This window comes from Balearica regulorum, chromosome Z, assembly GCF_011004875.1.
Source record: "Balearica regulorum gibbericeps isolate bBalReg1 chromosome Z, bBalReg1.pri, whole genome shotgun sequence".
Classification (NCBI taxonomy): domain Eukaryota; kingdom Metazoa; phylum Chordata; class Aves; order Gruiformes; family Gruidae; genus Balearica; species Balearica regulorum.
Window position 1 is genome coordinate 16,961,412 of NC_046220.1, and position 27,931 is coordinate 16,989,342.

Below are 27,931 nucleotides of genomic sequence, written 5' to 3' on the forward strand. Positions count from 1 at the left end.
TTACTGGACATTTTCTCTTTATTTTCTATATACCCAAATGCCTAGAGCATTAACAGTAATTTTTAAAAAGCTTTAAACGTAGCTCTGGTAGGGCTTACAGTGTCAGTACGCATAAGCCATGTCATCTGCATGGAGATACAATCCAACCAGAAGTTACCAGTAACAAAGAAGATTCTGATTCACACAGAAATGCTTGAAGTTGTGGCCTGTCACCTAGAATTAGATGTTCAGTCACTCAATTGTGTTTTCTTCAGACCAACTTCATAGTAGCAAGGATTAAGATCTAGATGCTTAGGCACATGTTTGTCCATGCTTATATTAAAACTTGTAGTGAAACATTTCATTAAATAGCACTTTTTTTTTTTTTTTTAGTGACCATATTAGCCTTTTTTAAATCTAGCCAGATTCTGATGAGAGGCTTAAGCATATATCAGACAGCATAAAGAATAAGAACTTTTTATACATGGAAATAGGTCATCCACTATTTCAGCTTAGTGCAGTAGGGTAATACGTGCACTAAAATGCTGAGTTCAGCTGGACGTTTCTTCATCAAAATTCTTCAATGAAAAATTAATATCTTTCCATTTCTGAAAATCCATTTGTGCCCCAGTTTCAACGTTCTCTACTACGAAGCTTTTGATTTTGATCACTGGTAGATCATCAAATGTCTTGTACTTTACTATGATTCCCCAGTCATGCTGGCAATTAGTATTTTGGCAATGCATCTTGCTTTTTTTCTCAAAACAGTCAAACCGGACTGGTTTCTGGTGAAGCTTTGTTATATAACGTTCCTTGAACGCATCTCCTAGGACAGTGTGATGAGATTCCTGAAACAACACATGCCAGAAGCGCTTAACAGTATGAAACACCAGTCCTCATTTATTCCTGACATTCTCCTTCCCCTCAGAAATACTATTTCCCTGGTAAGGTGCTTCCTGTCATTTACAAGGCTCACCTTCCAGCCCCCTTGGCTCATCACTCTTTTTTCCTCATTTATTAAATACCAGGTACTAGAAAGGCCCAAGCCTGGGCTTATCAAACCAAAATTACTATAGATCACCAGTCACCAGCTTATACGTTACTTACTTAACTGCTCTAAAAAACATTCAGTATTTCAGCCATGTGCATAAAACAGAGTCATCCAGACAACAGACAACTTGAGACACTCCTGCTTTGCACTCATTTTAACTATATGATCCCAGCTTTCCATGAGGGGTGATGCAATTCCTTTGGAGTGGTAGAAAAAGTAACCCTCATAAGACAAAGGAGGTACAGTTGTTTATAATTTTTTTTAATCTTCGATTATATACATTAACTTAATTTGAAAGCACATGTACAATTTGAGCTGGTGACTGAAAACACTAGTTCCTCCTGAAAATGCAACTTTCATTAAATACATAGGCTGAACTATGACAGAAGTCAGGTTGTAGGGATTAAAATATTGTGAGGGGTTATTTGCAGAGTACTAAACATAAAATCTTTTTGAGCAGTTTTCTGAACTCTCAGATCTATTTGCACAGATACAGGTGATAAGCCAGCAGCACAAAATGGAGTAAGTCAGAGGTGTGTGTTAGATATCTGTTGTTATTTGCCAAAGAAATGTAACAAGGTTTTCACAAGGCTGAGCTATTCCCAAATCCTCGCCTGTAGACCTTCCCTATCACATCACACCTGCACTTTTCAGGGCAGCACAAATAGAAGACGCTTCAAAAGAACAAATCTCAGAACTAGAAAGGCTCAAAGTGCTCAGAAAAGGCTCTCTTTCGTGATCACCACTTGCCATGTGTGGAGTATTGGCTTCTTGGGCCTACAGAGAAATTCTCCAAATTCAGAGAGAGTACAATAAAAATACCCCCCGAGATACAGGGAAGCAATGTGAACTACCTAAAGAATTGAAAACGAAGTATTACTGAAGAATTAAAAGGCTTCTCTTGTAAAACCATGATTTGCCTCGCCTTTCAAAACTGAAAACTGGCCTATAAGCCAAGGAGCTAAACAGTGAGCTAAATCTCAGCACTTTGAATGGGTAATTTTCAGTCAACAGAAATGGTGGGAGAAATCTCTCAACTACAGGAAGACTTCCAATCTTACACTAATTGGGAAAATAAATATCTAACAGTTACACTAGTAGATTATGTCATTGAAGATCACATGGTTTCCCCCAAAATTTATCAATTTCTAACAGAAGGGGGTTCAGGAAAACCAAAGGGATTACTGTCATATCACATATTTGCACACCTTGAACGTCATCAACTACCATCATAACTACTTCTGTAGCATGTTATGATTGGTTCTGTGGTTGACTGATTTATTCAAAATTTTTTTCTGCTCCAGTTTGCACAAAATAGCTTATTTTCCACACTGATAAACAACATCATTGTTCATGGATGCAGGTTTCCATACAAAGACATACCTTTATAACTCTGATGTCATCTGTACTGCAGGCATATGCTTTGCATTTTCCACAGAGAAGATTTTTTTTTCCTTCCACTGCCTTACATCTTGTGTCTTTCTTGCTGGAATCTCTTAATACCTTTTCCTTCATTTGCAGGTCATGTATCTTTAATAAATACATAAAAATCAAGATCATTATGAAATTAAGAGAAGCCCCAATGTCTGTCTAAACATGACTCAGAATATGTAACATCTCGGAACCTGTTATTTAAAAGCAAACAAAATATGCCTTGCTCTAGCAACTCATACCAAGGAAAGAACATGGTGCATTTGTCAGGTTAAAAATGCAAGGCTAGAGTAAGACTACATGATAGACAGCATTTATGCCACCTGTTCCCTCCTCTCCTCTACCCACCTATGGCCCCTTTTGTTATAACGTTATTAAATCTTTGTGAAGACTAAGTCTGTCCCAAGCAGACACAGCAATAGTTCTCTTCCAGTGGACAGAACAGTTTGTATTTTATTTCTAAGCTGAGAAGTTTATTTAAATTTGTGTTGGTTTTGCGTGGCAAGGTTTTGGTAGCGGGGGGGCTACAGGGGTGGCTTCTGTGAGAAGCTGCTAGAAGCTTCCCCTGTGTCTGACAGAGCCAATGCCAGCTGGCTCCAAGACGGACCCGCCGCTGGCCAAGGCCAAGCCAATCAACGCCTCTGTGATGATAATTAGAGAATGATCTCTCCCTGTCCTTATCTCGACCCACAAGTTTTTTTTTCATTGTACCTTTTCTCCCCTGTCTAATGAAAGAGGGCAGTGATAGAGCGGCTCTGGTGGGCACCTGGCCCTCAGCCAGGGTCAACCCACCACAAAATTCTACCTCAACTTCTAAGTTTTTTACAGTTAACAATACAATGACATTCCACAAGCTAACAGTACACACTATCCCTTCTCTTCTGATCTAGTCTTGGTCTGAAACCATATACAGTGAACACTTTCCTCAGGTTATCACTTGGTCCTAGATAGACCCTAGTAGATGAAGGCCGATATAGATTATACCTGTAGATTTGAGTATGAAAATTCCACAGACTACAAACCTTTCTTGCAAATGTTGTTTCATCCCAATTCTGTAGCTCTTCAATAGCTTCATTCATCATTTCTTCCTTATAACGGTTCTGTTTCTCATTGTCAACCACTTCTTTTTTGTTTGTCACAAGGATGCACTTGCTGTCTCTTGCCCTTCCACGACCTATACAGCAACACATTTATCCTCTTTAGTTACTCTTAACAAGATATGCAAAGTGGCACCTGTACCATAAAAAAAAGCATTAAGGACTTTCTGTGTGGCTGCTTTTGTTTCCCATGTTCAGATTCAGATAATGCTACTTCTGAACAGTGTTCTCTCAGCTTGCTCTTCTTTGATCACAAACCAGAACAAGATGCCCCCTTCCAGGTATCCTCATGGATATGCCCCAGCCAGTGCTGTATTGTCTACTTCTGCGGCCTGCCTCAGTTAAGCTCAGGCACGCCTGACACTTCAGTTATTGTACAGCATCTTGCTGCCTTCTTGTGGAAACAAAAGCTAAAGGAGAAAAGTTCACCTTAGTCTTACTAGTTTTCTGCCTTGCTAATTGGTGTCTATTAAAAAAAAAATTATCACAAAAAAAGTAGGGAACTGGAAATACATTGTTGATAAGAAAAAAAACCAACAAGAGCAAGTGCCATCTTTTCCACCTGTCTATACAGCTTTTCCTATTGTCTGCCTGCTTTTTGCTGTGGGCAAACTAAGGACTACAGGGATCTCCTACCAGTTTAGAAGTATTTCAGTTAGAAAAAAATGTTCGCATTTGCTTTTAAGTTCCCATTCCCCCAAAATCATGATTTTATGTGGTTTAAAACTGACACAGCCTATTTTCTTTGCATCTTTAATGGCTTGTTAAGAATAAACAGTATCCTTGCACCCATAAACATGAATTCTGGAGCAGTTATTTCATTGTAAGACAAAACCAAGAAAATCACTGGACACAAACCCTGAAAGCAGAAAACTAAGTACAATGGAGATCATTTCCTGACAAATTATGAAGTTAACTGCTTGGCTGATACGGTAAAATATATCAGATGCACGCTTGAAAGACGTAGGCAGTTTTACAACATTTGGGAATGTTAGACAGAAACCAGTATTTAGTGTGGCTCTTCATTCCCCTCTACTGGCCATATCATAAAATCACTGAGATTCAAGACTGAAGTCTTGGCAGGCTTCTTTAGACAAGCCAAGACAGAAACAGCGTTTCCTTTTTTTTTGTGTATGTCCTGAATGTTAGAGGTCTGCAAATGCGAAGGCCTCACGTGCCCATGTAGCTGGGTTGGGAATAAGCCACCGGGCAGGGGAAGGTCTTCTGAAGCCAAGGCAATACACAAAACTCCATTGCAGCAGTCTTTTGTAAATTATCACAGTCAGAACAATTTGCACTAGTTCTGACTACAGCTCTTCTAGGCATACTTCTGCTTATATGTATTAGCCATTTGAGGGATCAGTCCTCAACAGTTCAATAACCTTGTGCAGCATTGCTAATTTGCATGGCAAAAGTCACACAACATCAAGGACTCAGTTCTGTGAACAAATTTGTCATGTCTGATGCCATCATTCATCTGACTTCACTCAGGGGCACAGAAGAACAACAGCAAGACACGCACATATTACTATAGTATTTCCAAAGTGTCATTCAGTAGCACTTTATGTCCATTTCTAGGCCAAAAGAGGTCTCTAAAGTAATAGCTCTGAAATTCCATACCTCTCACTTGGATCATTTTGGTGACATTACCGAAGTATTCGTAGAGCACAACAAGGTTGCACTCAGAAATATCAATGCCTTCGTCAGCAACAGATGTAGCAATTAGCAGTCTGCTGTCTTTGTTGGTTTTGAATGCATCCAGTACACCCTTCTGCATCGGGAGGGTCATACCTGTAGTACCAAGAAAGCATGTCAGGAAAAAACACTGAAGAGTTCCTTGAGTAAGATACTTGCATTTTCTCTTACTTAAGTGATTAGAAATGAACATGCCCTTTTGATCTAGAAAAGTATCTTAAGTTTGTATATCCAGCTGGCTTCATGCTATACCCACTATTCCTGTTGATGTGCCACCAGAATTGTCATCCTGGGAAACACCATTTCAGACACAACACCTAGTTGATCTTTATTAGAGAGACCCATACAGCTTAGTTATTTTAAGCCCAAGCTAACTCTTAATTTAAGCCATGCATAATTCATTTTGTCTGTAGCTTCCATTCTACCTTAAAATGTCTTTGTGCCACTAAATACAAAATAAGAAAGGGATCTGTAAAAGGAACAGGGAAAATACCACTAGAAGTAATCACAAGAAGCCATGATAGCAAACAGTTTCTAAACTTTTGAACTAGCAAAAGAATCCTGCAGCAAAGGGTCACTTACAGTGTTACTGCTGCTTTAACCACAGATTCTGGACAGCAAAAGCAAGCATCTCCTTAGGATTGGTTAAAGGTCTTTTAAATATGGAAAAAAAGCATAGTGCAAACTTGCATGACCTTCCTCTATTTAAGAGCACAGAAGATGAACACTGGAAGAGCAGAACAATTTAGCAGTGTAGCCACTGTAGGTCTAGCAACTGGTAGTCCTCAGTGCAAACCTGCATACCTGTTTTTTGATCTCTTCTTCCACGACCCATCAACACACCTGGCTTTATGTGGTTAAGTAGAGGGTTTGCTTCTATCCATTTCTTCAGAGCCTGGAAAGCAAATCAGAAAGTTAGATCCCTGTCCACATGAAATGCCAGTTTGGAATAGATAGGTAGATCCTGTCCATGCTTGCCTAGACAATTAATACTTCTGAGAACCAAAAGCAGAAGGTAGAACTTGTGCATCAGGAGGGAACATCTATTAATAGGTGCAAAAGAAAGGGTCACAGCCATGATGCCAGATCCAACCATGCCACAACTGATTTCCACTTTTACCACCCCTGCAACTTAAAGGCTGGCTAGAGAGCACGCAGCCTTTCACTGCTACAAAATATATGCCTTTTTCTCTTACAAACCAACAGATCAATGAATACTACACCTCTGGGATCCAAAGGGAATGAGTTGCTATTTACAAACTGCACTTTCTCACTGCTCTTACATAAGAACAAAATTCAGCCAAGCTACAGTAGGCTTTTACATCTAGAATGGAAAATTGCCAGCAGATGCTTGGTGGTGTTAGTTTGGACTTTAGCCTGCCTTTTTTTCTGGTTTGTAATTCATCCAGCATGTCTATATCCAAGGATAAAATGAGGGTTAGGACTCTCAGCTGATAAATCTGTTTACAGTAGCCAGAGACTATGATACTTTGCAATAAATGTTTAAGAGCTACTGAAGCTAATGATTAGCAACACACTTACTTCAAGCATGAACTTCTTCTGGGAACAAGGTATTGGAAGGGAGAAAAAAAGATCATCCAGCCTAGATCCTTGATCCTAGGCAAGTATGAAATATACCAGCACATCAGAAGGATCCAGAGAACATCTGCTCCACAAAGTCTTTCCTTTTTCTTAATCAAGAACACACACTAGGGCACAGACCTCCTTTGGGCCCATACGAATCCTCCGGGAAACCTATAAATACCTCCTGATGTGCAGTCAGTAATAGAGCGGAGCTGCTGGTTTATAACACTGCCATACTGAAGCCAAAAACCTTGTAGCACATCTTGTTGAAACTGACTTCAGACCTAAAGTAAAAATCTGACAGCTTAATGATCAACTACAACATGTAGCAAGAAGAAGTAATGAAGGACACTGCCCCTGGGCTGTAGTTTTTAGAAAAAAAAACAAAGCCAAAACCAAAATAAAACCAAACAACTCATCCTGTCTCAGAGTATCAGCACTTAGGAACATATACAAAGATAAATATTTTCTTAGGAAGATCAAATACATGCATATTTTTGTATTTCCAGATCAAAATGGAAGCATAATAGATGAGGCATTATATTTTCTCACTTCCCATTGTAGGAGCTTTAAAAAAAAGTCTTACAGCTACTAAGGCTCTTGTCTTAGCAAAGAGAAGAGTGCGAGTCTGTGGGTTATAGCGGTATGCTTCATCCAGGATGCAGGCAAGCTCTTCCAGCTTGGGATTCTCGTTTGATTCATCTTTTGAAAGGGCAATCAGTTCCGGTTCTTTCTCTGGAAGAAAACAGCAGTGTCTTGAATAATTTACCTTCTTTAATGCAGAAAACAGAATTCTCACCCAAACCTACTTTCAAATGACACCCACATTCTCTTTAGCATCTATTTTTATTTTCTATACCATTCTTTCAGATGAATGCAAAGAAAGCTATTGGCTAAATGCAACAAAATCCCCAGGAAAATAGTTTCTGAATTTCTCACATTTTGTAGCAAACTGACAGGAGAACTGCTGTGACATACCGTGCATTGAAAGACAGCCGTGAAACAAACTTAGTTCTTGCAAGGAGTGATGCTATTTCTTCTTAGGAAACAACTAATATTAGAGGGCAGACAGCCCAGTGATTTTAGATTGCAGTTAACACTGCAACACACCACATCACAGACTGGTTTACATCACACTGCTACTAATTAAGAAGTTAGAGAACAGTGCAACCACTAACTTTTAATCAGAAGGGTACAATGGCGACATGCTTCTCCCCAGAAGTTTGTGATTTGTCCAGGAGCATTGGGCAGGAGGAGGCTAGGCAGTGCACTGAGCAGTGGATATTGCATTACCTAGTGCTGCCAGCAACCATGATTGTGGACCATCCCCTTACTTGTGGGGCGCAAGTCCCCTTTAAGGACACTGCTGCCTTATCTCCAAGTCAGGCATATAAGACCCTACTAAAGCATCTAGCTACAATTACTACTACTTCCTTAGCTCCTGCAATAGAAGCTGGAAGTCCCAGAAAATAAGTTCCCCCCTGCCTACCCTAACGCTACATTTGTGCCCACACAGACACTAGATCTTCTGAAAAGTGCAGTTTCTGGAAAAACAACCGCAATTACTTTGAAGAAAACACTTGGATCATCCTACCATAAGCCCTCTTCTCCCCTGCCACTGTCACAAGTACTGTGTGAAATACCTTGAAATTTGGCTGTCAGTTGCTTCTCTAACTCTGTATATGGTCCATTTTTGACATTTATGAAAAATTCAGTTAGGTAGAATAAAGCATCTTCAATGCGGGCATCTTCACTGATGATGAGAGCATCGTTGAATTTCTGCTCAGAAAGAGAGACACACATTTAAGCCTCATTTTCTGTGGGATGGAATGAATGCAAAGTTTATTTAGCTAAAGTATTGCAAACTTGTGTTGTTTTTTCATTTGTATGACAACACAAGCATTATAAAGTCTCTTCTGCACTATACTGTCCTTAGTATCTTAAGATACAACTCTTACACACTATGCTTTAGCCTGTGTCAAATAAAATCATTAGGTTCAAAATCTGCTCCTTGGTGAACATACCTGTATCAGAAGGAACAGGATGGCTACACCTCCGCAGGGAAGGAAAGAGGATATACACTTACCCGCAGGTGTTCAGTGCAAATGAAAAGGTCTCTACAAAGGCTGCTCTCCTTCTCTTTATCTGCCAGTTGCAACAGTCTGCATTTTTTCTGAGTGGCAACTATCCAGTGCTCATATTTCTGTGTTCCAAAATCATTCTTGTTGATTTGAGAGATATTATCTAGTAAAGAAGGAGGAAACAAACCTTTGTTCATCTTGACTAACAAATAACCAGAACGGTTAGCTATAAGATAAAACATTTTCCATGAATGTTAGGTCTAAAAAAGCCTATGCAGAAGTACACTGTATGATACAATCACTGAACCACTGAGGCTGGAAGGAACCTGTGGAGGTCTTTAGTCCAACCCTCTGCTCAAAGCAGGGTCACCTAGAGCCAGTTGCTCAGGATCATGTCCAAATGGATTTTGAGTACTTCCAAGGACAGGAACTCCACAACTTCTCTGGGCAGCCTGTTCTAGTGTTTGACCACCCTTATGGCAAAGAAGTTCTTCCTGTTTTTTAAGTATTTCTGTTTATGCACGCTGCCTCTTGTTCTGCCTCTGGGAACCATCTGAGAAGATTCTGGCTCTGTCTTCTTCACTCCCTGTGTTTCAACATATACCCAGATGGTAAGCTAAAATTAACCCAGTACAATTCAACTGAGGATCTGTGTACATACACACATCTGCAGAGTCTTTTGCAATAAAATTAGAGCTCACTTACCCTATAAGAAGCCTACAGTATTCAAGACACTGCATGTGCATTGCTCCTTGAATTACCAGCTACTCTATAGTTAAGAATTCATTTGCTAAACAGTCCATGGTACTTAAAGACATATTATCCAAGGACCTGTTCTTGAGGCAGAACTAGTCAGTAACTGTTTGTCACATACACACTCTGAGTGCTTCACAAACTTCAGTAATCAGAGCATTCACAGAAGGGAAGCCAATGGCATTCACGCAAGAGGACCTGTGATGTAGAAATAAGCTACAGAAGTGTTTGCTTAATTTAGCATGCAGTTTGAACTTCCCATTGTGTTTGTTCTTTATTGGGGGTTCCTGAGTTTTGGATTGGGGTTTTTTTTGGTTGGGTGGGTGGGGGTTTTTGTTTGGGGGTTTTTTGTTTGTTTTGTGGGGTTTGTTTTTTTTTTTAATTCTCCCTTCCTGCCCCAAAATATAGTTCACTCTCTAATATCTGGAAAGTGGGGAGGGGGAAATCTAGAAAGTATAGAACTGAGGTAAACAGGCCTAAGGCACCTTAGTCAGTTTGTAAAACCCACTCTAAGCACAGACAAAATCCTTTAATTCAGAGGTGGATAGACCAAGGCTGATCCTGAGCACAGCCATCCATGGGTCTCTGCTCTACCCCCTGTATCTCTCAAATTTGTTCATAGGAGCCACTTACTGGACACCACTTATGAATTGTGCAAAAGCAGAAAAGATCAATTGATTTCTGCAGGGCTGCAGAATTAGGTCTCATGACCATGAGACCCATTCTCTCTTCTCACAGCCATGCATCTCCCTCTCTGCAAACCTCCACACCACTGCAGCTCCTGAGACTGGAACCCTACAGTCAAGTGTTTCCTTTCTTAGGCAGCCCTATCCTCTCTCTGGTGATCTTTGTGTTCTACATATCCTCCTCTGTAAGATTACCTTAAATGCTTTTCAATAGGAAATAATGGAGACCAGATAAACTGTGGAAATAGGGGTACTCAAAGATATAAAGATGCTAACCAGAAAAGGTGGCCAGGGCACCCCTAGAAATATGTCTGAGCACAAGTCAGAGACCCCAGAGAAAATATGAGAAGTGTCAGAGCAGCAAGAGTGAAAGTAAACTTTCACTGAAAGGAAGAATTTACAACATTCAGAGTAACACCACAACTGACATGCTTCTTGTTTTCCTTAGCAGAGACAGATTTAGGTATGAAGCATTTAGAGAAATGCTCAAATAAGAACACACAGGTATCTCTTATCAATGAAATCCAGCTCATTGCATTTTAAAAGCAACCCCTTTGGTAGTTTTGTTTCAGACTCTTTAAACATTCAAAATGATTTGACAGTGCCACCTAAGCACACCATCCTTAGCTGCAGGAAACACATGTTGAAATCCAAGCAAAAATATTTATGATTATCAAACTAATCAAGTATAACAGGAAAATAGTTGACGCTTCTACCTGTAATCTCTTAATTAGGAAGTACTATTTAAAGGCAAGTAAAAAGGATGGAGGAGAAAGGAAGTGGAAAAAAGAGTGACTGCCCTAGCAGCCATGAGGATTCACACTGATGTAATCCAAAATTGTATCCCAATTACAGGCATATTACAGTATCTTACCCACTGAGTAAATCTTCCTCATCAACTCCTCTGTCTCAGACATCAGACCTGAGATAATGTCTGCAAAGTGATTCTGAACTTGCATTTTAACCCATCTGACATCTAGAGACAAGAAATGGAAGTCAGTGACCTGAATAAGTCAAACATTTCCCTGGGCAGCCTAGGAAGAAATTTTTATCTAGAAGAATACTATGTATGGTGCGCTATGCAATCACAATGATATTTATTGTTAATGAGCATTATAGTTACATAGAAAGAAAGAGCCCCCAGTCTACACTGGCAGAACTGCATTGGCTTTTCTGCCTTGCTAAGTAAGAATGAGAGATTGTGGTGGAGCCCAGCAAAGAGAAAATTTGCCCAAATGGGCACTGCCTTGCTGTGGGGCAACAGTGAAGTGCATGCTTAAGCTTCTTTCAAGCCAGCAGAAAGCAAAGCTCCAGCTTACCTTTAAGCTTTTAACTTCACCTGACCAAAGAAGAATTGGGTAACTGCCTTAATTATGGTCCTTTGCGTCTCACAGGAAAATAAAAAGGAAGCATACTCACGCATTTCTGGCTTGTTTCCAAATCTCTGCAGATCCTCTTTGTTCTCTCTGACAGTGGATATGGCCTGTATGTCAAGGTAGGAGCAGAGGGTGCAGATGTGCTCTATCGTTTCCTTGATGCTCTTGGCATTACCAACTCCAACAGAAGCAGTTAAACCTACAATCTGAGCACACACATGAATAGCAGTGATTGCTCCTTTGTCACAAACAAAAAAATCCCCAGGAGACGCTGTTACCAATTACCAAGTTGTCACCCTCTTCAAAAGCAAGGAAACAAAACAGGCAGCTGAAGTAAACATGAGTGCAAGGACTAAATCTTGAGAGCCAAACCTTGTCCCCACTCATGCCCTCTCCAAGGCACTCAAGCTTCGAGTATTCAAATTGAAAATAAATTATCTACCCACTTAAATCCATAACCAACTGTATTTATCAGTGCTCATCATACACGGAAACAGCAAATCCACCCCAGAATGATCTTCCACATTCATTCAGAGAAGATGTCTTCTCAGCTGGACCAAAACCTCCTGTTAGTGGAGGCAGCAGCCCTATTTTATTGTTACAGAAGACAGCAATAGAGAGGTGACTATGAGATTACTAAGTTCTGGGGCACATGCTTTCTTCCCAGCCCAGCAATCCTGTTTGCTCTCAAGTACTCTGGACCCTTGTCATGCTTGATCAGTCCTTCTTGGCAGCTGGAGGGAAGATATAACATGGGAAAACAGCCCTGAGGTGTCTGAGAAGAGGGAAAAAGTGCTCCATGTTACTGTTTCAATTTGTAGTCACTGTTAGTTTGAACTAGATTAACACAAAAGGCAAGACTTCAGGCTTTGCTGACTGCACCCCAAAATACTTCTAATGTTTCCACCAACAGGCTGGGTCTTACCTGAGGCAGCTGGTTTGCAGAGGAGTCAAATTTTTGTTGCAGGTATCTGGTCATTAACACACTGTAAGGGTGGTTGCCTGTAGTGTTGTGGCACTCATCAAATACCATCAGAGTGAAGATGGACAGGGAGCTAAGGATCCCTTCCTCAATGCTATTCACAAGAATCTGGGGCGTCAGCACAACGATGTCACTGTTCTGTATAACCTTTTCTACAGAGACATTTGCAACTGTTTCACCACTAATTCCTTGAACAGAATATCTAGGAAGAAGAGGCAAAAGATGGGGTATGAAAAAGGATGTCTTGCAGGGCAAAAAAGCTAGAAGGATGGACTTTTCAGCAAGCCTGAAAGGTAGTCACTAAGTTCAAAACATCAAATTGTTGAGCCCAGCAGTTTGACCCACCGAAGCTGAGAACAAACCGGCTGAGGGTAAACAACTAGATTTTCAACTCCCATTAACTAAAGTATATTACATTAAGGGGTGGTGATTTTTTACATCTTAGCTGCATCTGTCAGTTCACATGTAAGCTATATTTGGAGATCCTGCCCTTCATCCTTTTTCTGTATATGTCTGGCAGCACAGGACTGCTTTCTGTCCAGCAGCCTAATTCTCCTTTAACTATAAGGATTCATATGGGCATGTTCAGTAATCAGTTCCTTCAAAATCAGAAGCTATAGGTTGTTGATACTCCCCTAAGCAATTTTCAGTCCCATCTGAGAGGTGGACCATCATTTTCTGACCAGAGGTTGAAAACCCAAAGAAGTTTGGGTCCTTCCATTTGGAAAACAAAGAGACTCTGCCATTTGAGAATGGCAAGAGGAATCCCACTGCTGCTGCCTGGACCTGCCTCATCTTTGGAAGCAGGGCTGAAAGGAGTCTCAAGAGAGGACACACTTCAGCCTTGTCCAGAGGCAAGTACAGGTATACTTCGGCCATTTCCATACATGCTGCACAGTCAATGCTTAAAATCTCCAAAAGCAGACTTCAGACTCTCCACCAAACTCTACCATGCTAACTTGCCATTATTACCAGTAGACATCATCCTTATGTTAACGCCAAACACACTTGTCACCAGTAAACCCATTACATTTTGCCCTAGCCACAGCTGACCTAGAGGGCAGTTTATTTTCTGTGGAGGAAGCCACCAGGTAGAATTACACTTACCCACTTCTTTCAAAATGCTGCTTGAATACATTTTTCTGTTGTTCGTACACTGGCACTTTAGTTGCAAGGAAAACAACTTTTGCCTTTCGTCCTGCGGGCATGTTTTGGAAATGATGTTCACAAATCATAAGTGCCACAAAAGTTTTTCCAGATCCTTTAAACAAAGAATGCGAAAGGTAAAGCACTAGTATGAAAGGGCGTATTTGTAAGCAGGAGCCTGTCTCATCTGGATGCCCTGTAACAACGGGGAGCTGACAAGGGGGCTGTAACACTTCCAGACTCTCTGGGGGGTCAGATTTGAACACATGCTTGCTGCTTACTCAGGTGGGTAATCATCCCTTTCTCTCTTGCAGTCCCAGTCTGTAAAAACCATGTGGCAGTCACTGGGAAGGAAAATCAGTCTGCAGCTTTGAGTTCTTTGAAATCACTGAGTCTATTTCTGCTCTTAGAATGAGTGTGCTCCCAGATCAAATCAGACTATGGTACAGGCACCAGGCACTTTCAGCTTCCATCCTTCCCCGTGCAGCCGTGCTCCTCTCACATTCCTTTTCCTTCAGCACCCAGGCTCACTGCGCAGGCCACCCAGAGCTCTTCTGTGTCCCTTACTCTACTACCCTACCTGCCTCTCCAGTACCCAGGGGAGAATCAGGCTAGCAACATGGAAAACACAGGTGGAGAGAAAGAGCTCTTTTGCTGCTGACCTTCAATCTTCTTAACTCAGCCCTGAACTACTGTAAAAGTTCCCTGCACTGTTTTGATGTTGTGGGCATTGCAGTACAGAAGACTGGGGAATTTTAGGGCAGCTCATCCTATTTTTCCTTTCCTTTTACTTGCAAGCCAAATTTCTTAAAGAGTTGCAGAGTTCAGTGAGTGATTTTAACTCAAAAATCTGCACCGGGCAGTGAGAAAGCAGAGGTCAGAACATGGAAATCTGAATACAAGAACTGAAGTGCCAAAAGACATGAGTGTCTTGCTCAGTCACTGTGCTGCCCTTGGTCATTAATTTCAGGCTAGATCTGGATCTACTCCTGCAAGGCAGACTGCTTTTAAATAAGCAGCTGAAAAAGTTTGATGCAATCTTTACCCTTCCCTATCCTTCACAGCCCTCTCCACCACAAGAATTTTTCTAGGAAACATGTTTTCTTACCTGTGGGGGCACATATCAATGTGTTTTTCCCATTGATAGCAGGCTGCGCAAGTTCAATCTGGTAGCTCCGAACCGCCTTTGGTTCATAAATAGGTGAAGGCTGATAGATTTCTTCTAGGATAGAACCATGTTTTTGTGAAGAGTATTGCAACAGAAATGCATAAAATATATTTTGCCCCATACAGTTGCTATATAAAATGATAGAGGTAGAGTCCTCACAGTCTACACAGAGCATTCTCTGAGAGACCAGCCTTTTAACAGGACATACACACCAGCAAACATTTTTTGTGTAGGTTTGATGACATACTTTTGTTACTGCTCAATTGTGCTTCCTAAAATGAACTCATTTCAAGGTCTTGGCTGACAACTCTCACCTCAACAGATCTTTTTCAACACAGAAAGAAAGCACAAGGGCTTCTTTTCCCCAAAATACACATATAGTATTCCTTTTAGCTTCTGCTCTACAGACTTTTGAAGTTAATATGCACTTAAATTGTGGTTTTGTCAGAGGGTTTGCACTTATGGAACAGGAACTAGAAACCTCTGGTGGAGCAAAATTTGCCATACAAGACATGACAGCCATTCCACAGATCCTTTGCAGCCACATTCAGCTCTCTAAACTGGCTAATATCAGGTCATATGATAACTAGTTGTATCAGAGAAGAGATGCATCAACAACAGTCTGGTGTTTGGAGACCTTTTTGATAATGTGCCTACAGAACAATTTTGCACTAGAAATGCGGTAAATGAGGGGCAACCCCTAATACATGCAATGCCCAGCCTGATATCCTTTAAACATTTAAACAGAAGACAGCTAGATCAAGTCATATATTTGTACCAGTTCCTCAGTACTTTCCTTTGTGGCACACTGCTTCTGCATCCTTCAGGAGTCTAAGAAAATGTAGAATTCCAGCCACAAACTGGTTTAAGTTGCTAAGTCTTACCTGAAGCTGAACAGAGATTTTCACTGAGATTATTATCAGGTTCTGCTTCTTCAGAAAACGTTATCATGGTTTCAAAGCTGTTCTCAGAGGCATCTGTCACTTCACCATCAACATCTTTGCCATCTTCTGTACAATTGCAAAAAAAAAGGCATGTTATTGATCCTTTTCATTTTAAAATGTATTTGCTGGGATGATAAGGTGAAGGAGTTGATTGCTACCATGGAAAGACTACATAAAATGATCTGCATGCAGGCTCCCTTTCATGTAAGATGGTTACACTGAGATTCTTGGGTTTAGAACACCCACATACTGCAAGCACATTTATCTATCCCTTAAAAATCAAGAGAGATAATAGATTGGGAGGAAAGTTAAATCCTCTGCGTTCAGTGACAAGATTATAGATTTAGCATAGACATTAACCACAAGCATGAAAAATACTTAGGAGTTCAAAGAAGCTTTGTAAATTCAAGACTTTGTTCTCCCTTTCCTTCCACCTTTTGGAAGGACCTAGAAATTGTAAGACTATCTCCATCTTTTATCTTACATGATAATCAAGAGAGGTTCCAAAGATGCTTACTAAAATTTTCTTTGGTCCCATAATTATTACCTTGTCAAAGAACTGTCACTGGGTTTTGCATGAAGAGTCTCATTGCAAACAGAACACATGATCACAAAGTGCTGATTTTGGAGAGGAAGAAAGAGCACATTTGCACCCTAATCCAGCTCCAGAAACCACACAGTGTCTGCAATTAACATCTACTAACAACTCTTCTTAACTGCTAGCATTAAAATACTTCCAATATGGACGACGTTTCTTCAGTAGGCTGACTTTGGCTTCATTAAGTTGGATGTTAGCAGAAGCTGCCCCAAAAGACAGTGATATCTTTAACTTATAAAATATAACTGTTAACCAAATAATATGTATAGCAATCATCTATGTAAGATAATATCAATATACATCTAAGTAGTATTATTATTATATATTTAATATATAATTATTTATAAATTATTAACTACAGATATAATATATATAGAATCATAGAATGGTTTGGGTTGGAAGGGACCTCAAAGACCATCTAGTTCCAACCCCCCTGCCATGGACAGGGACACCCTCCACTAGACCACGTTGCCCAAAGCCCCATCCAACCTGGTCTTAAACACTTCCAGGGATGGGGCATCCACAGCTTCTCTGGGCAACCTGTGCCAGTGCCTCACCACCCTCACAGTAAAGAATTTCTTTCTAACATCTAATCTAAATCGACCCTCCTTCAGCTTAAACCCATTACCCCTTGTCCTGTCACTACACTCCCTGATAAACAGTCCCTCTCCAGCTTTCCTGTAAGCCCCTTCAGGTACTGGAAGGCCACAATTAGATCTCCCCGGAGCCTTCTCTTTTCCAGGCTGAACAACCCCAACTCTCTCAGCCTGTCCTCATAGGAGAGGTGCTGCAGCCCTCTGATCAGCTTCGTGGCCCTTCTCTGGACTCTCTCCAGCAGCTCCATGTCTCTCCTGTACTGGGGCCCCCAGAGCTGGACGCAGTACTCCAGGTGGGGTCTCACAAGAGTGGAGTAGAGGGGCAAGATCACCTCCCTCGACCTGCTGGTCATGCTGGTTTTGATGCAGCCCAGGACACGGTTGGCTTTCTGGGCTGCAAGTGCACACTGCCAGCTCATGTTGAGCTTCCCATCAATCCACACCCCCAAGTCCTTCTCCTCAGGGCTGCTCTCAATCCATTCCTCGCCCAGCCTATAGTTGTGCTTGGGATTGCACCAACCCACGTGCAGGGCCTTGCACTTGGCCTTGTTGAACTTCATGCAGTTTGCACAGGCCCACCTCTCCAGCCTGTCAAGGTGCCTCTGGATGGCATCCCTTCCCTCCAGCGTGTCGACCGCACCACACAGCTTGGTGTCATCGGCAAACTTGCTGAGGGTGCACTCGATCCCACTGTCCATGTCACTGACAAAGATGTTGAACAGTGCCAGTTCCAGTACCGACCCCTGATGAACACCACTCGTCACTGGTCTCCACTTGGACATTGAGCCGTTGACCACAACTCTTTGACTGTGACCATCCAGCCAATTCCTTATCGACCGAGAGTGGTCCATCCATCGAATCCATGTCTCTCCAATTCAGACACAAGGATGTCATGCAGGACAGTGTCAAATGCCTTGCACAAGTCCAGGTAGATGACGTCAATTGCCCTTCCCTTATCCACTGACGCTGTAACCCCATCATAGAAGGCCACCAAGTTTGTCAGGCACAATTTGCTCTTAGTGAAGCCGTGTTGGCTGTCACCAATCACCTCCTTATTTTCCATGTGCCTGAGCACAGTCTCCAGGAGGGTCTGCTCCATGATCTTGCCAGGCATGGAGGTGAGACTGACTGGCCTGTAGTTCCCTGGGTCTTCCTTTTTATCCTTCTTAAAAATGGGGATTATATTTCCCCTCTTCCAGTTGGTGGGAACTTCGCCAGACTGCCAAGACTTCTCAAATATGATGGAGAGTGGCCTGGCCACTTCATCGCCAGTTCCCTCAGGACCCGTGGATGCAACTCATCAGGTGCCATGGACTTGTGCACCTTCAGGTTCCTTAGATATTCTCAAACCTGACCTTCTCCTACAGTGGGCGGTTCTGCATTCCCCCAGTCCCTGCCTTCTGTGACCTGGGCAGTGTGGCTCAACCATTTGCCAGTGCAGACTGAGGCAAAGAAGTCATTGAGTACCTCAGCCTTCTCCATATCCTGGGTAACCAGGTCACCCGTTTCATTCCAGAGGGGACCCACATTTTCCCTCATCCTCCTCTTATCACTGACATACCTATAGAAGCTTTTCTTGTTGTCCTTGACATCCCTGGCCAGACTCATTTCTATCAGGGCTTTGGCTTTCCTAACCTGCTCCCTGGCTGCTCGGACAGTTTCTCTGTATTCCTCCCAGGCTACCTGCCCTTGCTTCCACCCTCTGTAGGCTTCCTTTTTTCATTTGACTTTGTCCAGGAGCTCCTTGTTCATCCACAGGGGCCTCTTGGTGGTTTTGCTTGACTTCCTCTTTGTTGGGATGCATCGCTCCTGAGCTTGGAGGAGGTTTTTTATATAAAAAACCCAATTAAATCTCCAAATAAGAAATTACACACATTTGACTACAGCAATAAAACCATTTCAAAATAAGAAATATTGTTTAAGAATCCACTTAAAAGCAGCTTGTCCCAGTTGCTAATTAAAAACAATTCAAACAATCTCTTATGGTTTGGGAGAAAGCAAATGTAGATATAAAGAAATACAATCCAGTTTATCTAAAATCACTTAGTCTGTCTTAATTATTTTGTAGTGAAATACTGTATTCTGCTCTAAATTCTCCCATGCTGCAGGGTACTCATAGGTACTTTTCAACTGAAAAAAAAGTAAATTCAATGACAAAAGCAAAATCTGACTGGGGGAAATTCTGCATTTTTACAAAAAATTAACATAGTCATTTGGTAAATGCTGCTTATTGATTTTTAAAAGAAAAAAGTATATGATCTGCTCTGTGCATTAAAGAAGTGTATAGTTTTCTACAATATCAAATTACTAATCATATTTTATCAGGAAACATTGCATCTATCACAACTCAAGCAACCAAAAAGATGGCAAAAGGTGAATTACAGTAGAAGGGAGGTATGAAGATAAACATTTTGTTTATTTTGTACCTTCAGAGCCTTGTATGCTGTCCAATTCTGTTTGCCAAAAAGACATCATTCATAACCATATGGGAGGAAAAATAGTCAAAAAATAATTTCTGATGGTTTGTAGGGTAGTACCTATATTTCGTTTTATATAAAAAACATTTTAATTTTTAAAAAGGGGTTTATTTTTAAACTACAATGAGCAATGCATTCTGATGGCATCATTTTAAATTAGCTATATTCTCCTAAAAAAAAAAAATACTGTCTGGTACAAGAATAGGAAAAGAGCATCGTAAAAACAATTCACAGTTTACCTTCTCTCATATTCCACAGTTCACTTGCATTGTAATATCCTGTGTTATCTAGTGCCAGCTGAAGGCTTTTCGGCCAGTTTTCCTTATCCGATCGACAGAGACATTCAATGAGCTTAGTTATCCCGGCTGCTTTGCTTCTGTATTCGCTAATCTGCATGCAGAACAAACAGAACTTGCTGTAGCTTCTGAGTGATCAAAACCACTGTTACTTGATTGATGATTTGATTTGGTTTGTTTGATGTTCAGTTGAAAATTGCCTTTCCTTCTCATAGAATAAAAGATTTCAAAAAAATTCAGTCGTTTACCTACTACTGCTGCAATTATGCCAGCCTAGGCATACACTAAACTTAGCTGGACTACATCAACAGGTAGGCTATTTGCTTAAATATTCACAAGGTCTGAAACATTGGAGAGCTATTCTGTGAATTTTCATCTTGCAAGGTCCTTGTAATAAGTCATATCTGCCATAAACGTCAGAGGCCAAACTGATTAAAAAACATTCCACAATAGGAAAACACAAAAGTACAAAATTTATGGCAGGCCTGATGTTTGGTCAGATGCAATAGCTTTCCAAATGTTATGTATCTCCATCCAGAAATAATGCTTTAGAAATAAAATAGCTGTAAACAATGCTTCTCAGGAGTCACAAGGAGTGAGAACACCTAAAAGACTACTTCACACAGCATAAATAACTTAAAAAAGCTGGAGAGGGACTGTTTACAAGGGCATGTAGTGACAGGACATGGAGTAATGGCCTTAAGCCGAAGGAGGGTCGATTTAGATTAGATATCTGGAAGAAACTTATTTAAGGATGAGGGTGGTGAGGCACTGGCACAGGTTGCCCAGAGAGGTTGTGGATGCCCCATCCCTGGAAGTGTTTAAGACCAGGTTGGATGGGGCTTTGGGCAACATGGTCTGGTGGAGGGTGTCCCTGCCCATGGCAGGGGGGTTGGAAGTAGGTGATCTTTAAGGTCCCTTCCAACCCAAACCATTCTGTGATTCTATGATTATTAACCAGTCGTAAATGATGAGTAATTGGTAGTATAACTTATTAGGAGTTAACACTGAGCTAGAACTGGGTAACAGTACAGGAGCTTCACATCCAAAGGCAATGACAATGTTGTTGACTTTTATAACACAGCATTTGGCTAATGACTTCAGACCAGAAGTATCATTTCACCCTACAACCATCTCTTTGGGTGCTGACAAAACTCAAAGAGCCACACAAAGTTTCTAGAGGTTGCCACAGTTAAAGTAATAGACTATGTCAAATCCCATGACAAGCAGGAATCAATTTAGGCAACATCTAAATGGCACTTTGCTTATTTCCATCTGCATTTTTAGGAGCACTAATGCAGCATGAACACTCCAGAAAGGGATGTGTTTCAAAGGTATGGCAAGGTGCACATTTCACTGTCATGTAGCACCTTCCAGAGATCCTGAGGTGTCTTCATGGGAGCCTGGACTCCACAAAGGCACACAGCTGAGCACTGCCAATACCAAAGCCACCCTATCCTGCTTCCCTGCCTGCAACCCTTTCACAAACCACCTTGTCCACCGAGCCGGAGGGGTGAAGAATGAGATGCACTGGCATCACAGACAGCACTGCTGTGGGAAGCTAAAGCCACACAGCAAAGCCTCCCCTAGCAGAGGAAAGTAAAGTCCCTCCCCAAGGGCCTGTGGCTGGCCATCCTCCTCACTCAGCAGCCTGACGGACGAGCACCAATTCATCCTATAAGTGAGGTAGCCAGCACTTCTCCACAGCAAAACTTGGCAAATACCAGGATTTTACCATTATTCGTACCTGCAGGATCTCATCACACTCCCTTTCTATCAGGCACGTGTTTATGTAGGGCATGAGTGCTACCGGATCAATTTCTAGCATTGTTGCTTCAATCCGTTTCAACAGCTGTCTGTACAGTTCCAGTTTTTCCAGTTTGCTGAAGTCCCAGTTTTCAATTGCTTCTGCCAGTCCAGTGTAACCTTTTGGAAAAAGAGACAAATTGTTACCATGAATTCAATCTCTAGCTAGCATATGTAAGAAAAAGCCAAAAAACCAGCTCTAGTCACACTGGAGAAATTAAAAAATATTTTGGCCTGTAACTGACAAAAATCTAGGTGAATCACAAACAATTTTTATAGATTAAATGACTGTTTTCCTTTACAGCACTTGTATGTATAACATGAAAAACCCTGTGCTAAGGAGAGCTACACAATGTCACAGCTCACATCACACAATCAACCATAACAACCCCCTTCCTTCGATCCATACAATCCTCGGATCCCTGCAGGCCATGCTACTCCCCCACAGGAATTCACAGCGCACAGGACACTACTCAGAATCACAAACACCTTCGATCTCCTTTTCTTTTCTTTACCAGCCCTTTACCTTTCAGTCCTGTCCTTGGCTCCACCCTCCTTCAAAAATCCTTATCGTATTGGATTCAAGTCAGTCCCCATCTGACAGCAACCCAGACAGCTGCAGCCTAGACAGTAGCAAACAGCTGAAAATACTGTTCTGGAACAGATCGTGGCAGGGAATCATATTTAGAGGACTTGTGTGATTTGCTGTGTAGGGTCAAAGGTGGAAGAAAGCAGGTCAGGGTCCCAAAGGAACTGCGAGCAAACATAAGGAATTTGCCTAACTTTTTATCTTCCTTGGAGGAGCAGCAGAGAAGGATACTCACCACCACAATGTCTTTAATCTAATCATCACCTATCTCTGCATCTGCCAAATACAAGAGCGATGCTATATTCTAGTCTCAGGCCCAATTAGTAAGTACTTTTGATAACACTTGGAGTCAGCAGGTTAACTTTTTCCGTTTTCTGCTGAAGATACACCAAACTGAAAGCTATCAACATGTTCAAATAAGCTATTTTTGCAAGTCAGAAATTAGGACTACAACAGGCTGGTAAAAAGTTGCTCTGGACCAAGTATTTGCTGTAAGGGAAGAGTGGGCTACATGCAAGTGATAAGAAATTTTGTAATAATTGCTCACAGAGATGCTGTAACTATCCATAGTTAATAGTGAGGAAATGAAAACAAAACTGGCTTATGGCATGAGATTTTGGGATTCGAGATATCTACCAAATCACCAACAAGAACCTATGAAAGAAACTACGTGTATACACGAAAGCTGGCAAATCCTGGTAATTTTACACCTTTACAATCTCTCCTGTCACGTTTTGGAAAGGAAATTGCATTAGGACCTCACACATCAAGCAGTTTTAGCGACTGAGGAACAATTATCTCATTTATAAACTATTAATGGTTACTTACTTCTTGAAACATACAACTTTTAAGACCTCTGAGTAAGTTTTAAAAATCAGTTTCTAATTTAAGACTCTGTCCCTGAATTGAGTTTTTCCATGCTACCAGTTAACGCCCCCACACATTCTGAAACTCATTTAGCTTTCTCTGTCGGAGGGTTTAGCTTCCTTTAATTATATTTGGTGAGAACAATGGCCACCTTATTCTCTAAACACTCAGACAAGTCTCCTGTCAAGGAGGCTTTATTCTGCATCCCTTCATCTTTCATTGACCTTCCCCATAATCAAAATTGTTTCAGCTGCTTCTCAGATAGGCGTTTCCTCGTGCCTTCAAAGTTTTATTTCCATCCTCTGTCAGCCTACGTTTTCCTACCGCATCTCATCTGATGTGACAAGACCCGATAGCGGAAGCCCAAGGATAACGGAACGATGCTTCGCATCCCGGGTGCGCTGAACGCGGGGGGCGGCTGTGGCTCTGGCAGGGAAAGGAGAACCCAGGAGACCACGTTTGCGCGTGTGAACCCACCTGCTGCAACCAGGGCGTTCAGGAAGCCCCGGAGCCAGCCCTCCGCCTCCAGCTCCAGGATGGTATCCACAAACAGCGCGGCGGCCGCCGTCACCCCCTTCTCCTCCTCCTTCCGGACTCTCTCCTTCACCTCTAGCAAAAACCCGAAGCAGGCAAAGAGTGAGAGAGGGGACCAGAAGTGGCGGCAGGGAGAGGAAAGCTCCCCACCCACGCCGGCAGCACGAAGGATACGGGCGCAGGGCAGCGCCGGGGAAAGCAACCCGCTGCCGGCCGCTCACCGTCGGACAACCAGTCCGTCATGTTGCTTAGGATGTAGACGGGGTTCAGGCTCTTCTCGATGTACCGCCTGTAGCACTGCAGGCTCTTCTTCTCCTCGGCGGTCATGGCAAGGCCGGCTTCGCACCGCCGGCGCGGCGGCACCCGTCTCGGTCCCGGTCCCGGCTACGGCTCCGTGCGGAGCGGCGGGGCCGCGAAGCCCGGCCCCTGCCCTGGCACCAGGAGAGCGGGCGGAGACCGAGGGGAGGCTCCCCACGGACAGGGAGCGGAAGAGAAAAAGAAACTTCAGGCCAGCGGAAGAATAGAAACCAAAAGCAGCCGCGGAGGAAAGGGCCGGGCAGCCTGCGCAGGCACTGCGCCGCCTTCCGCTGACGTTTGCCCTTAGCAAGAGGAGAAAAAAAAAAAAAAAAAAAAAGAAAAAAAAGAAAAAAAAAGTAAAAAGGGGGTGTGTGTGTGTGAAGAAAATGCGCATGCACACGGTTGGAAAGCCTGTGACCGACCGTTTGCGGCTGTCAGGGTGAGGGAGAGCACGGCGAGGTAATACGAATAAAGGCGTCGCTTTACCCCCCTGCTTGCCTTTTGCCCTCCCTGGATTTACAGACTGTGCCCTGGTTTTGCAAAGACTGAAAAATAATTTTCTACAGCAAGGCAAGACCCCTACGTGCTCTGAGGGAGTGCTTGCTCAGCTGCTAGCATTAGTTTAGCTTGGGAACGTCAAAATGAGAAGGTCTGTCTGACTGCCCTGTAGCGGGGAGGTGAGCACCGAAGGATAAGGCTCACAAAAGGGCCCAGCAGGTTGCAGAACTGAAAGCACCCACGTTGCTCTGCTAAACACGACAACTCCATGCCCCAATATCTGCTTTCTCAATCCCTGGCAACACATGACCACTGAGTGATGGGCTTGCACTGGAAGGATGTATGGGGGGAGGCAGATGGAAGTGCTACCATTGACATTGCATATTCTACTCTGTTCTAGTCCATCCTTGTTCTCAAGTATGTAGTATTCTTTCATTTCTTTCTCTTGACTCTTGTCTTTTCTCTATTCCACCCAGTTCTAAAGGGATTATAGGCAGTAAGGGGAGAAACTATCAGAAAAAAGGTGTGGAAGGAGTCTATCAGGCAGCCTGAGGGTGACAAATGACAGATGTTGAAAGTGGGGAAATGCTGATATACTGATGTCACTGAGTGTGAGTGGAGTCAGCAAATAAGGGTGCTGAGTCAGCAGGATGGGGACAAATGAGGAAAACATGAATGGGGCAGGTTGTTCATTTCAGAGGGGAAAAGGGAATATCAGACCAATGATATTTACTGGGTAGACTGAGTGTGTACAGCCAGCTACTGTATGGACCTATGGGGGGGGGGGGGGGTGTGTGTGTACACACACAATGGTCTTTAGTCCAGCCACAGGTGCCCACTGAGCACATGTTTAACTACATTTCTGAATCCTGGTGGTTCTTAGAAAGCTTTCACCAAAAGATCACCCCTCATCCCTAAAGCATACTCAAGCCTTCCACTTCAGTAAAAATAAAAGACAAAAATACAATGCAGTTTAACAAGTACTGTTAAATAATCTTTTTCATAACCAATTAACACTTTCTTTTTGCTTGACTGAGCACTTACAAAATTCCTGACACTTGGTGGAGATATTAAATGGCCACCTGTTAAAAACAAACAAACAAAAATAAGCACTGGTGTTTATGAAAGCTTTTTAAATACTCACACTTTTCCCTCTACTTGGAACAACAAAAGCAGCTTAAAAGTGCAGTGATTGCTGAATGCTTAACAGTCCTAGGGAGGACATAGCTTGGTGTCTCCAGTCTTGTGACAGCTTATGACCACAGGACTTAACTCTCACACAAATGCTTGCACCAAACAGGATGACTTAACATGTCCAAAGACAAATACTTGCATGACACATGTCAGAGCACCCTACCTAAGAAGTATTTTCATTAGTTAGAGGGGTCTCACCCAAGATCCTCAGTTCAGTGGTATATTATGGAGAAAAAGGAAAAGGCAGCAGACGTAAATCCTTTGCATCAACCTTGTTTGCTGATAATTACACTCCTTGACACACATTTTCATATGTAATACAACCAGTCACAACTGGGAACTCTGTGACTGAATAATGGAAGAAAAATTTCGAGTACCAGTGTGGAAGAAACACATTTTGCTCTGCAGGTAAAATAGTCCTTCCAAACCAGCATACCTAGTTTGTGTGAACGGGAATGGGTAGGACATGGTGCTCACTTTCTGTAGGTCTTTTCCAGGCTTTGACTACGGTCTGGTGCACAAAATGAAATGATGCTTTGAAATATTGTACTGGCTAACATTATTTAATAGGCAAGAAAAAAGCCTAAAGCAACCTCAAAGCACGACTTCTACCCAAACACAATATCGTGCTGTTCTTCAGAAATTGAGATTTCTGCTGAATATCTGCTGCATATCTCCTAGGTGTCGCATACTGAATATTCTTACTCAAAACTCCAGTCAGCAATTCCCAGGACTTGTTTGAAGCAGCCACTTTCATAGGTAAACCTTTCCTGACATTTCCCTTTTTTTCCTGCAGATACCCTTGGTAAAGTTCCATTGACTTATCCAAGGTGAGGGCCTGCCCTGTAATACTTTAGTATCTTGCCTTTTCTCATTGGAATGAAGGTCATAATCAGGCCTGAAATCAGAATAGCTGGTGGGGTTTTTCCCAACTAGATCTTAGACTGCAACAAAACCCTGATTAAACTCACTAATACATTGCAGTTATGGCCATGACAAACCTTAATAAAGGATGGGAATAAGAATTAAATGTTGAATCAGAAAGAAATATTGGCAACGTTTTCCCTTTGCAGATAAAATATGCCAGGTTTGTAGTTGTATACAAGGAAATGTGCAACCCAAGACATAGTTCAGTACTAGAAGGGATTAAGTAAGTTCTGCAAGTCTTTCCCACACTGCTCAAAATGGGGGAAAAAAAATCCATCTTGATTTATTAATTTCTAAATCAAGTGGTTTTGACTAATAAAGGAAATGGTTCTGTTCAGAAATGGTATATACAAAGGAATGGATGTATTCTCTGTGCAAAAACTAGTTCAAGTGGCATGAAGCAATTCATTACCTGGAAATAAAACATAGATAGTTTTATACATTTGAAAGAGCTGAAAATCTCAATAGAGAGGCCATACTAGGAGCCAATATCAGAAATCAGAAATAAAATGCCATCTTCTAAATTAGAAACTTTGAAATGTCATTCAGATACTTCAAATTTGACAAGCTAAACAGAATATAGATCCTGATGGTCAGAAAATACATCTTCACAGCTTTGTGAAATCTCTTGTAATAGACAGCCAAATCATGGCAGCCAGCCTTCCTAAGGCCTTCTCCAGAGCTTTACTCCTGTTCCTCAGCGTTGAGGTTACCTGTGTCTCTTCTGCTCAGCCCCTCAGATTATTCCTGTGGATTTTTAAAAGATGGACCACCACTGAAAAATGGAGACTTGGGTTTTCAGTGTGTTTATTTGGAGTGACAACACTTAAAGAAACACATGGGGGGGGGGGGTGCGTTAGTTTATTGTTAAAACTGCACGAAAGTAAGTATTTGAGGAATTGGTGTGAACTAGGTTAACTTAGTTCAACTTAGATAATGAACAAACGTGTTTGAATAAAACTGAAGAAAATGTTGACAGGAGTCTCTGAAAACTAGCCTGAAAAATAATCCTGACCTGCCTGAATTATTTGAAGAGAGCTGGATTTTAATCAGTGAACTGTTCAGCTTTTTAAAATGAAACTGGCTTGAACTAGTACTTAAAATCTGCGTGGATTGGTAATGAAGATGATGCCAAAATAGTTCAACATGCAACCATGGAACACACCAAGGGGAAAAAAAACCAACAACAATACAGAAAGAGATTAGAAAAGATCTGAGACAAAATCTACTAAAAAAAGCATACTAAAACTTGCTGATTTCTGGTGGGAAAATAAACTGT

General features: G+C 41.9%; 1 protein-coding gene across 3 annotated transcripts; it reads right to left on the reverse strand.

Annotated features, from left to right (window-relative positions):
- RIGI (RNA sensor RIG-I) lies at window positions 1–24,264 on the reverse strand. 3 transcript variants are annotated; one of them, XM_075739874.1, is made up of 18 exons: window positions 23,958–24,264; window positions 23,680–23,811; window positions 21,688–21,866; window positions 19,884–20,034; window positions 15,914–16,039; window positions 14,970–15,080; window positions 13,823–13,976; window positions 12,659–12,917; window positions 11,777–11,939; window positions 11,232–11,333; window positions 8,924–9,081; window positions 8,481–8,616; window positions 7,424–7,572; window positions 6,058–6,148; window positions 5,179–5,349; window positions 3,484–3,635; window positions 2,414–2,560; window positions 1–827 (listed from the first exon to the last, which is right to left on the reverse strand). In XM_075739874.1, the coding sequence occupies exons 1-18, from the start codon at window positions 24,061–24,063 to the stop codon at window positions 531–533; spliced, it is 2,784 nt and encodes a 927-aa protein (XP_075595989.1). In that variant the 5' UTR covers window positions 24,064–24,264; the 3' UTR covers window positions 1–530. The 3 variants fall into 3 exon arrangements, with proteins under 3 accessions (XP_075595989.1, XP_075595988.1, XP_075595990.1); XM_075739873.1 differs by having other exon boundaries at window positions 14,970–15,083; window positions 23,958–24,216; XM_075739875.1 differs by lacking the exons at window positions 19,884–20,034; window positions 23,680–23,811; window positions 23,958–24,264 and having other exon boundaries at window positions 14,970–15,083; window positions 21,688–21,800.
- Between the last annotated feature and the right edge of the window lie 3,667 nt (window positions 24,265–27,931).

Excerpts from the sequence above, each read along its gene's own strand:
- RIGI (XM_075739873.1), bottom strand. The coding sequence starts at position 24,063 with ATGACCGCCGAGGAGAAGAAGAGCCTGCAGTGCTACAGGCGGTACATC. Across the intron at positions 13,977-14,969 it reads ATTGATATGTGCCCCCACAG|GATCTGGAAAAACTTTTGTG; the intron begins GTAAGAAAACAT and ends CTTTGTTTAAAG. Across the intron at positions 828-2,413 it reads ATGACATCAGAGTTATAAAG|GAATCTCATCACACTGTCCT; the intron begins GTATGTCTTTGT and ends GTGTTGTTTCAG.